The following is a 12,158-nucleotide window of genomic DNA, read 5'->3' as shown; positions in this document are numbered from 1 at the left end:
TAAGCTGATTTAAACAAGTTTTATTCCATTGTTTGATGAAAGGAAATTTACTGATATAAAAAAAAAAGTCAAGAAACGAACTTGAAGTCTGCTAAACCACGAGGCAGGTTTATACACTCACACCGCAGATGCTATGAGAACACACCTCCACACCTTTACTTAATCTGGGCTGTAATGAATTTTGTATTTCAGAATTGCACAGAAAACACTTCTGTAGCCCCACACTTGCAACCAGTGTTACCAAACTACTAGCTACATGTTATACAAACACCTTATGAGAATAACCAAGAGGTATATTATTTCTCTCTTTTTATACATTAACCCAGCACGCCCTGCACAATCAATCACAAATGGCACGGTTCATTTAAACAGGTTTGTAGTCAAGCTTGGACTCCAGCTTCTTGGAATCAGCCACTTTTCTAACAGCCTTCATGAAGTCTTCCTGAACTACAAAGTCATGGTCAGCACGGATGGCAAACATACCTGTAAGATATAATTGGGAGGTAAGTAGGTGCTCCTTGAGAAGATGGTGTTCAAATGAAAGCAGAAGGGATCTGTCTTACACCCTGCACAAACCTTTACACATATCTTTTATGCAATTAATGAAATAAACCTCCAGGAAAAGAATGAAACCATCCTTAAGAAAGGGATACACAAAGCAAGTGTCAGCAGAACACTCCCAACTTCCTGGTTTTAATCCACTCACAGCAGTGTGTGGAAAACAGTTGGAGTGATGAGCAACAATCAAACGAGCCCAGCAAAATTAAAAGAGTACCTGCTTCAGTACAGACGTTTCTTAAGTCCGCTCCATTAAAGCCATCAGAAAGCTTCACAATTGCTTCATAATCTATTCACAAAACACAGATGTCAATCAGAAGTAAATTCACATTTCTCCATTGGATGCAACAGAAATACATGTCCAGCTAATAATGGAACACAGCTTGGAGAAGAGAAGGCTGTGGGGAAACCTCATTGTGGCCTTCAGTACTTGAAGGGAGTGGATAAACAGGAGGGGAAACGGCTGTTTGTGAGGGTGGATGGTGATAGGACAAGGGGGAATGGCTTTAAAGTGAGACAGGGCAGGTTTAGGTTGGATATGAGGAGGAAGTTTTTCAGCCAGAGGGTGGTGAGGCACTGGAACAGGTTGCCCAAGGAGGCTGTGGATGCCCCATCCCTGCAGGCATTCAAGGCCAGGCTGGATGTGGCTCTGGGCAGCCTGGGCTGCTGGCTGGCGACCTGCACACAGCAGGGGGTTGGGACTGGATCAGCACTGTGGGCCTTTGCAACCCAGGCCATTCTAGGATCCTGTGATTTCAGCTGACTAGGCTGATAAGTTACATCAACTGAAATAATCAGCTATATTAACCTGTCCATTAACAAATAAATCTGAGCTGAAAGTTCATATTATGTACTTAAATCCCAGTGTTACTGATTTGGATATTACAGGCATCAACATGAAATGCAAGAAAATCCAAATCAAGTAAATGTTCAAATCATCATTTAAACAATTAAAAAAAACAAAAAAACTTAAATCCAAGCAATCATCTCAGTCCCTTTCCTCTTATTAAAGTGCATCTACAGAAGATATTAAGGCACCCTGGGATATGAAGCCTGATACTTTATGCATACATTTACCAAGAGCAACAGCTACGGTCATGATTTCTATAACAGGTTTTCAAAACGCTGTTTGTTGAGCTTTCAGTGCTGCACATCAAAAGTCATTTTTTAATCAGGTCTTTATCGTAGGGTTTTAATGCCATGCACACCCCATTTTGCTGATGAGATCATTCTGGACTTTGTTCCAGGAAGTCACAGCTGAGCACCACTGCCTTCCCATATGATGTTCAGAAGTTTAGCTAGTAACTCATTTACACCTCTCTATGGTAAATGGTATCAAGGAATGATCCCACCCTGCTTCAGTTTTAGATCCCAAACATACAGTGAAAGAGGCCAAAGTACATTACCCCAGGCTCATGATTTGCCTTGGAGCATCTTTTGTATCTTAGCCTACAGCCTGATGCACATTTATGCCAACAGCGCCGCTAAAAAGGCAGCCCTCATCACTCTCACCCTCCCCCAGCTCATCCCCGCTCCTGAGCCACCCTCTATTGAGCTGCAGCTGTTTATGCAGCCAGATGGTGAACGAGATCAGTTCCACTATCCAGATCATGCAGCCTGGCTGATGAATAGCTCGTGTCAGCAACAAGGCGGGGGCGGAGAGGGGGTGGCACAGGCCTGGGAATAAGCAGGCAAGGTCTGCAGAGCCCTGCTGAAATAAAAGGCAGCCAACATTGTTTTCAAGTCAGATCACAGTTACAGCTTTCTTGAGGAAAGCTCTGAAACTCAGCTGTGAGAACACAGGCTGGTCAGCTTGGAGAAATCCAGCCATTAGATGAACCTCCCCAGATTTGTGTTACTTCTCCCCTGTGCTGTAGAGAATCCTCTACACCAGTAACCAAAGACAAGCTCATTTTCAGGTAACAATAAGGTTTTCATTGTGGCATCTCTAAACTCCAAAGTTAAGTTTCTCTGACTTTTAAAGCTGCTTATTTTCAGACCATGGTACAGTGGGTTTGTGGGGCTTTTTTTGGCTAAAGAAAATGCTGCTTGTTTGCATAACAGGAAACTACCTGACGAAAATCACATCAGCTTACTGATTTACAGCTGTGCTCTTCCCATTTTTTACAAGCTGAGGTAGAATATCCAGGCAGGATATCAATAATTATAAATACTTACCTATTTCCCCATGTTTAGTGATAGGACCTGCATGAATCTTCAAAATATCTAATCTGGCTTGTTCATTTGGCAGATCGATATCTGGAAAGAATTACAGCTTTAATAAAAGCAGCAGGGCATCACTCAAACACAGCCAATATCCTTTCAGGCACTGTAACTCACGGATCTTCCTATCCAGCCTTCCAGGCCGCAGGAGCGCAGGATCCAGAGTGTCTGGTCTGTTAGTAGCCATGATCATTTTCACTCTGTGCAGAGTATCAAATCCATCCATCTGATTCAACAGCTAGAAGAAAACAGAAGTTTGTATTTAAATAAGTCCAAACCCTCTAGCTCAATCTATTGCAACTTGCTTCCTGCATACATACTTGCACTCAGTTAATAAAAGTGGTACAGACAAACCAGAAAAACTGTGCAAGCCTTCTAAGAGAAGGCCACAGCTCCCTGTATATTCTATAAGTAATAAAGAAGAGCTTAAGAGAGACACTGCAAATGCTTTGTCCAGAGAAAGATAGGGAACAAAGCAGAGCTCCAATGTGAAAGACTTGGCTAAAGCAATATGGCCATGAAAGCAGTGCAAGTACCAAAGAACCCAACGGTTGGCTGACACATTTCAAGTGCAATGCACTAAATCCAGGACATTCAAATTAGATTTGGAGAACAGCCTCTAGAATACTAATAAACATATGAAGGCATTTCATTGTGAAGATTCGAAGTACTTGTTCTTTGATCACAATGATTTAATTCTTTATGTAAGGCAGATACATTCTTTTGCACTGGACAAACTGTTGGCAAACATGGGCCAACAAAGTCTCTTGCTAGCTTCAGAATTCTTTAATTGTCACTAGTTTTAGGAATTCTCTTCACACAGCCAGGTTTACCAGAGCACTGAGTACAGAAACAAAGAAATAACACTACTCCTCCTAGTTTTGAGAACTGAACTGTAAAAGTGCTAAAATTCTATCAAGCAAGCATCTTTGGGATTAAAAGATACAAGCCCTCCTTTTCCTCTTGAAGGAAGAGAAGGCCCCCCAAACAATCAAGAAAGATGGAGCATGCAAAGCCAAGTCACAGTAAGGAGAGAAAACATTCTTAAACAATTTCAGCAATTGAAATGGAGTCACAGCTGAGTTATCAGGATGTGCAGCTGCCTTTTGTAGAAGCAGTGCCCAGATCAATTCAGCTTAAGACATTAACTCTGAAAACATTCTACCAGGCCAGATCACAGTACACCAATTCACAGCTGTCTTTCTTAATACTGACTATAGGAAATGTAACCAAAGTTTGCGCACTCACCTCCATCAGAGTCCTCTGAATTTCTCTGTCAGCTGAGGTGCCTTCAGAGAAACGGCGGCCGCCTGCAGCACAAACTCAAACCATTACTTTTGCATCCACGTAACGTTATGTAAGAAAACAATCACATATCTTTCTTAATAAGAGAGAGATTGGGGAAGAATTGCTTACATGCCTCACGCTTCTTGGTATAGTCAGAAAAATCTAAGCCACATGCAAATAGTTATGATTCTAAGCTAGCTGTAATAGCTCCAGTTGGAAGGACCTCTTTGTCCTGTTACATTTCTTCTCAAAAGACAGCATGCATGCATTTGCTCTCAAGAGAGACAGCAGCTTGATAACTGAGTTTACCGCTAGAAAAACCTCCAGCCACCCTCCAGGCCACAAGCCTTACCAATAGCATCGATCTCATCCATGAAAATGATACATGGCTGATGATCTCTGGCATAATTAAACATCTCTCTGATCAGTCGAGCACTTTCACCAATGTACTTGTCCACTATGGAACTTGACACCACCTTGTGGAAGACGTAAGACACGAGTGAAAAGACAGTACAGCAAAGAGATTAAGCACACCTACATGCCTGTGTGTAAAGAAGTAAGGTTACACTACCTTTAGGAAGTTGCAGTCAAGCTGGCTAGCAACAGCTCTGGCCAAAAGTGTTTTCCCTGTACCTGGCCAGACAAGAGAATGATGGCGTTTATAACCAGTAACTCAACAAGTCTGAGCATCACCTTTTAAGCCTTGCCCCACCACAGGGAGCAGGAACAAGAGGCAAGATCTGTCCGTAGCCAACTACTCACCAGGGGGGCCATAGAGCAGGCAGCCTTTTGGAGGTATAATTCCCACACGCTGAAACAGTTCTGGGTTTGTAAGTGGCAATTCTATCACCTGTTAAGACACAAATAAATGAATCACAGAATGGCCCGGGTTGGAAGGGACCTCAAGGATGACGAAGCTCCAACCGCAGCCACACGCAGGGCCACCAACCTTCCCGCCTAATGCTCCACCAGGCTGCCCAGGGTCCCATCCAACCCGGCCTTGAACACCTCCAGGGATGGACGGGGCATCCACAGCCTCTCTGGGCAGCTGTTCCAGCACCTCACCACTCTCACAGCAAACAACTTCCCCCTGACATCCAACTGAAATCTGCCCTCCCTCAACTTCAAACCATTTCCCCTTGTCCTGCAGTTATCTACCCTTTCCAAGAGTTGACTCCCCTTTTTGTAGACTCCTTTTAGGTACTGAAAGGCTGCAATGAGGTCACCCTGCAGTTTTCTCTTCTCCATGCTGAACAAGCCCAGCTCCCTCAGCCTGTCTTCACAGAAGAGATACTCCAGCCCTCTGATCATCTTTGTGGCTCTCCTCCAGACTCTCTCCAACTGCTCCCTGTCTTTCTTGTATTGGGGGCCCCAGACCTGAACAAAATGGTGGCCAGGTCCAGGGTGACTGCTTCAGTTTTAAAACAGACAAGAGGTCTCAGGAGGATAATGGAGCACTTGGCAGCCTGTTTTCCAGATACCTGTATTTTTAGCTCTCTACGTAGCATATTCTGGATGAGAAACCATTTAATAAGATGTGTAATTGACCTAGTTGATCAATCTGCAATCCTGCCCTCATCGGTCAGTCTTCAGTTCTGTAACTGCTCATTTCTCTTAATGCCTGTAGTTGAAACTACACTTTGCCACTGCCATGATAGCCAGAGCAATTCCAGCAGTTCACATGTAAAATTAATGTTGGCTGCCAATCTTAACTATGCTCTCAGTACTCCCGTAGCCACAACAGTTTTGCATCCTTCAAACTCCCTTTAAAAGACTTTCTTGATTTCAATCCAAGCTTGCATAACAGCAGAGATGAGTTATAACCACCTGAGAACTGGTCAGTGGTGCTCAGAATAACCCTTCCATGCTGCTGTAAGGTGTGTACAGCACACAATCTCTGTTAAAGTTAGCTGGCTCACAACAGCACAAGCCTTTCAGCTCCCACATTCCTGGGCAGCCCTGCACAGCCTGCCATGCTGATGCCCAAACTAACAGGATTACTTCAGTATGAATGCACCGGCATCCTGGAATCACACTGCTGTTCACCACAGCTACAAAGCTGGAAAACATTTAAACACTTCAGAAGTTATCTTCTAACATAGGGAAGATGCAGCACCAGTTAATGAACTGTGTAAAGCACTCAGCTCATAGGGTCCTCTAGCAGCCTGTCTCACAGTTTAGGACAAACATAAATAAAACATTTATGCACTGGAAAACTTGGCTCAAACACATCCCACATTGTTCACATTGGAATACCTCTCTCAGCTCTCTGATTTGCTCTGACAACCCTCCAATCTCAGAATATGAAACGTCCCCTGGATCTTCATGAGACATATTATAAACCAGGGGATCCACTTCTCTTGGCAAATATCTGGAATAAAACAAACAGGAGTAAGCATGCTTTACTGTGCAAGTGTTTATAGGTTATTGAAATAAATCCTAGAGCAAGTACAAGAATTATTTCTTTTCCTTGCTTCACCTTGAAAACAAGACAAATATTTGTTGAGAAAAACAAACAGAACAAATCCCAAACCTAGCAAACTTTTAAAAAGCTTTAAAGCAAATGGAAAGTGCTGAAAAGGCTGAGCTGTAACTGAGCATTTTTTCCCCTAGACGACCAGGCAACTCCTTTTTCAACAGATACACAAGACTTCCCTCAAAGTACTGAACCACTGCTTTACTGAAAACGTTTACAAAGTATTACATAACTGATTACTCAGATTTTTGCATAATCTTTTCATATAGATATTTTTCCCCCTTTAGGTGAGGAGTATAACAGAGCTGAAGCTTACCTCATAATAGTCAGAGTGGTCATATCCAGAGCAACTCTTGTCCCTGGTTTCAGCTTACTTTTGTCAAGCTAGTAACAAAGAAGATACTGCTGTTAAAACCACGCACCAAAACAATGTTTGGTTTTAGCCATGATGTTTATTGTGCTCAATAAGACAAGAAGAAACAAGGCTGCTATGCTACATGCCAAGCAGCTGCTCTAGTGTACTGCTTGTAGCTCAGCACCATTTTTGGGAATGGTGAAGCTGTGAAAAAGCAGGTCAGCTATTTCACAGGCACCACAAACCGTGAGCCAGGAGCTGCTCCAGACCAACAACCCTGTAAGCTGCCACAAATGGATGCCAGTAAAGCTAAAACAGGAAGAATTTTCTGATGTTGAAAAAGATCTTGAGCAGCAGGGCACTAACTCACTTCTGCTACTTTTGAAAGTAAATCCTATTCTCTAGACCATAATTCATATTCATATGTACATCTAATTTGTTTCAAACTGCTGTCAATCTGAAAGGATTAGTAAGAGGTCTAATCCTCCCCTCCGCTCAACACAGAACAGAACCAGCTGCTTCAAAACAAGCAAGCAGCCTTCAAGCACACAAGGAACAGCCAGTTCACTTGAGACTGAACTTGCCACCGATCTACTCAATGGCTTCCTCATTTCTGAACTGCCAGGAAGGTTGCATAGATATTCCCGACCTATTTTCTCCAAGCCTTTGTTTATCTTTACACACGCAGTTATACCTCTTCTTCAAAGTCAGTCACTCCAGTTGTTGTTTCCCTGCTATCACTCACCTCAGATGCCCTACCTGCCTGCCTCTGAAGTTTTTGCCTGCCCGTTCCACTTGTAAGAGTTTTAAATAAAGCCTGACATCAGCAGTCCTATCCCAACACTCTGTAGTATCCCCTGCTAATTTCCGGTGGGCTTAAAACTGCTCATGTGCATTTCTCACCTGGTTTTTAGGTAATCTCATCCAGGACAACACGCTTATTTCCCCCAAGCCACAGGCATGAACAAGAATGATGGAAATCGCCTCGTGGCTGTTTTCATTCCTTTGTTTTTAAAGAGGTACTCAATCTACCTTTGAGGAATATAAAACCTTTTCATTCTGAGCTTTACCGACAGGGCATCTGAACAATGGGGGTCTCTATAGCTGTTTGCAAGCTTCCCAGCTCCCCTGCCGGGAGATTCAGAAGGTCTGGTGCCCACATGGATTACTCAGTCTCCAGCAGCTTTAGGATCAAGCTGTCACCTCCTCCCTGATTGGAGTCACTGATAAGGCCTCTGTTCAGCTGCCTAACCATAAGAAATAAGTAGGAACTTGAAATCATATCAGATTTCACACAGCCCAATAGATTTAAGCTATTCTCTAGCAAGAAGATGAAAAGAAACCACTTGACCTTGAATTCCTTCTAAAGCACACTTCAGATAGGGAAGTAACACTGCTTTAATTTACACCCTGTGGCTCCCCTTCCTCAGCAGCACAGCACAGCCACAAGGGCCTGGATCAAAAGCTATTCTTTCAGGTTGAAAAACTCCCTGAAAAGTTTTCAAAATGCCAAAATATCAAGGCACGTATCACTGGGTTTTTTGGTCCCTCCTATCAAATCAAGGATCTTTTAAGATCAAAGAGTGCTTTTTACGCAAGAATAAACACCAAAGTCCATGCTGCAAGGTCAGACTTATCCAAACAGAACCTATTCCTGAGCATTTCTCTCTGCTGCAACACAGAACCTCCAAACTAACACATCAAACCTCAGTGGAATTAAGTAGGCCTGTCTCAGAAGAATATTTTGTTCATTCCAGTGATAGGCTGCCCAGTCTGTCACTTCTTGGTTGCCTCAACTCCTCCTACATGCATTATAGGTGAATCATCTAACTAGAGTTAGTTAAATAGTGCATTCAGGTTCTATTACGAGGCTTGAGATCATGAGAAAGAACAAAATATTTTTCTGAGACTTAAGCACCCTTAATTCTGAGAGAATCAGAGCCCTGCAAAACATCTGCAAACATTTTCTTTCAGCAAAATGAGTTGTAGGATTGGTTTTCCTTCCAAAAGGTATTTCCTTTATACAAGGGAAAATGCCACAACCATGAGGTGTTAAAGTGCAGCCGCAGTTCCTTTTCCTACAGCACACAAACCAGCTCAAGATGAACAGAGGTCACAGCTGTTAAGTACTTGCACTTATTTATGCATTAAAACAATTAAGCGAAACGCTGCTGCCTTCTCAAGAGAGGTGATCCTTTCTCAGTGTCATAATTCTATCCAGAAGATAGCTTACAGTCTCACATTTCAAAGGTGTGCTTCTTTGCTCCTATGCATGAAACTCAGGGATGAGCCTGACAAAATGGGACTGAAGATTCACTTTCACTCCCCAGAATGACTCTGTGTTGCTAAACACTCACTAAGTTCTGTGGTTCCTCAGCAACACCAGGCTTTTGTAAAGAATTCCTGATCCACGGTGTCTTTCTTACTGTTAATGGGTCACATTCACCAACCAGCAGCTCTGCAACACATTACTTACACTTTTGTACACCTTTGTACAAAAACAGATAGTAAAAAACACCTCTAAGCTGGTTCTGGCTGTATCAGAGGATGGGCTGTTTTGTAAGCAAGGTTCCACACTAGTAAGTCAGCCTTTATTGTGTATCTAATAAGTGCTGTTGAAGCACCAAGATGCTTTAGGTTGTTAAAGACAAAACTCTCTCATAAAGTGTTCAGGGGTGTAAAGTGTACAGGGGTGTTGCCTACCATAATTATTCATTGAAATGGAGTGCAAAAAGTATTAGAAAAAAATATAAATATCTAGTTCTAGAGCACTAGATCTGCAGCTCAGCACAGGACCATTACTGCCATACGCTGTGTTCGCAGCATGGCAAGGGAGATTCTTCACAGCTTGAAGGTGTGATGATTTATTTTCAGAGTTTAAGATCCGGTAGAAATAGTGAGCTTCAAATAAGTGAAAAGGAAAAATACATGCAAAGCTCCAGGAGCATTTAGAATCACCTTATCTTTACTAAGAAGATATGCTATTGCCTGATAGGAGGGCAGAGAGCAAGCAGGCACCTGTATAAAACAGCCACATACAGCTTAAAGAAGAAAATGCTTAATGCCATTCAGAATGAATTAAAATGAAATGAAAAGCCATGATAATATTCAAGACCAAAGCAACCTCCTTCTGAATATTCACACAAATCAGTTACCTGACGGCGACAGCCAACCACATATCTTGGTCCATTTGTAGCCTTCACGATGACTAGAGAAAAAAGATCACAGAAAAAAATAAGTTAGCCTGACTCACAGTTCCAAATTACACCTCTGAACTATTGAGGATATCCTATTTTCCTGCCAATATTCACGTCACTAATGCTCTGATTCTTTACAATTGCCCATCTTTAGATGAACTTCAACTGCAAAAGCTTATTTACAGAACTTCAGAACAGGCCGATGTACTTACATTTCTCTTCTGTTAGCTGTTTAAGCACCTCGCCAACGATCTGCAAAAGAATAAATGCAATATTAGCCTACAGATTAACTAACCCTTGCCAAACAATATTTAACGTATACTTCAGCACACAGAAGATGGCTTTGAAATTCTCCTGCTTCAAGTTTCACACTAGTGCTTTAATTTCTTTCAATAATTTCTATTAGGAAAGACAAACAAAGAAAATTTTTCTAACAGATATGCATGGTAGGACAGTTCCTGGTGGTGAGGTTCTCCTTTCTGTTTGCTGCACCATTCGCATTTACTTTTTCTTTGTAATAATACGAACTTAACAACTGCTAGGCAAGTTGTTCCAGCTACTTCCAGGCAAGCTCACCATCCACAGCCATAAGCTGTTAGGACTTTGCCTCTTACATACCTGCCCAACACTCTGCAAGGCCTTGAGATCATTTTCTGACTTCTCATATTGCTTGGTGAGCTCCTTCAGCTGCTCCCTTACTGGACAAAGAAAAACACTTTTTTGTTTTAATAAACAAAAAAACTGGTCCCAAGACAGACCCCTGAGAGACACCACTTGTTACTGGCCTCCACCTGGACACGGAGCCATCGGTGACCAAGAGCCACCGATGACCAACGGGAAATTATTCTTTTATTCCTATGGGAAATTATTCCATTATTCCTACGGGAAACACGACAGTGAGAACTACAGCTTTGATAACTTCCAGCCCTGCAGGAAACGGGGAGCAGCAGAAAAGCAGCAGCTGGAAGCCGTGGATGCTCAGCAAGTCACCCCGCTGCTCAGCAACTACAGGGTGTCAACGCAGTCATTTGTGACCAGAGCCACAGAAAGAGGCTGGGTCGGAAGGACCCTTAAATCAGCCAGCTGTGTGGCAGGGCCCCAGCCAGGCACCCACAGCTCAGGGCAGCACCTCTCTGCCCCCTGATTAAATAACTCCCACCCGACACCTGACCCAAACCCCTCCTCTTTTACTTTAAAGCCCTTTCCCCTTCTCCCGTCGCCATCAGACCACTCTCTCCCCATTTACGACCCCCCTCCGGACACCGACGGCCGCACGGAGGTCACCCCGGAACCTTCTCTCCTCCAGCCTTTCCCCCTCAGTCTCCCCGCACATCACAGGCCCGCCTCGCGGCCCTCAGGACCGGCCCCGCCCGCTCCCCTCAGCCGGCCGCCGGCCGTGCGTCCGGGCCGGGCCCATGACGAAGCGCGGGCAGCGTCACGGCGCGGCGGCCCCGCGGCTCCCCCTCACAACCCTCAGACACCCGACGGCCTTCCCGCCGGGGCCGCCACTCACGCTCCTTGAGGCGCCCGTCGATCTCCTTGTGCTCCAGCAGCTTCTTGCGATAGTCCTGCAGCGCCTTGTCTCTCGGGTCCGCCATGATGAGCAGCCGCCGCTCATAGGGAATGCCGGGAAGGGCCATGGCCGCCGGGGGGCCGCCCCGCGTCGCCGCCCCGCCCCGCCCCGCGCGCGGCCCCGACCGCCCCTCCGGCACACACGGCGTGCGGCAGCGCCCCCTGCCGGCGCGGAGGGGTGCCGGGCGTGAGCCGCTCCCCGCTCCACCCGCGCGGACGGGCAGCGCTGCGCATGCGCGTTCTGTCAGGCGGGAGCGGGCAGCGCGCATCGAGCGGGGCGCGCGCCCTCCGCTGTGAGGGGAGGTGTGGTTGGTCGCTCCGAAAGTAACGCCTCCCGCTTATTACAGAATCACAGAATGGCCCGGGTTGGAAGGGACCTCAAGGATCATGAAGCTCCAACCCCCCACCACACGCAGGGCCACCATCTCCACATTTCACAGCAGCCCAGGCTGCCCAGGGCCCCATCCAACCTGGCCTTGAACACCTCCAG

At 44.9% G+C, this 12,158-nt stretch overlaps 1 protein-coding gene across 1 annotated transcript; it reads right to left on the bottom strand.

Moving 5' to 3' along the window:
• Positions 1–4: 4 nt before the first annotated feature.
• PSMC6 (proteasome 26S subunit, ATPase 6) lies at positions 5–11,775 on the bottom strand. Its single transcript, XM_031602310.2, has 14 exons — positions 11,610–11,775; positions 10,715–10,794; positions 10,309–10,348; positions 10,055–10,107; positions 6,861–6,928; positions 6,325–6,439; positions 4,831–4,918; positions 4,640–4,701; positions 4,421–4,544; positions 4,030–4,091; positions 2,899–3,019; positions 2,737–2,817; positions 776–847; positions 5–483 (listed from the first exon to the last, which is right to left on the bottom strand). The coding sequence occupies exons 1-14, from the start codon at positions 11,734–11,736 to the stop codon at positions 365–367; spliced, it is 1,212 nt and encodes a 403-aa protein (XP_031458170.1). The 5' UTR covers positions 11,737–11,775; the 3' UTR covers positions 5–364.
• Positions 11,776–12,158: the final 383 nt, after the last annotated feature.

The sequence above is a fragment of the Phasianus colchicus genome, chromosome 5 (assembly GCF_987193195.1).
Source record: "Phasianus colchicus chromosome 5, bPhaCol1.hap1.1, whole genome shotgun sequence".
Lineage (NCBI taxonomy): Eukaryota > Metazoa > Chordata > Aves > Galliformes > Phasianidae > Phasianus > Phasianus colchicus.
Note: the sequence above shows the minus strand (reverse complement) of the source record. Positions and strands in the feature narration are given on the sequence as shown.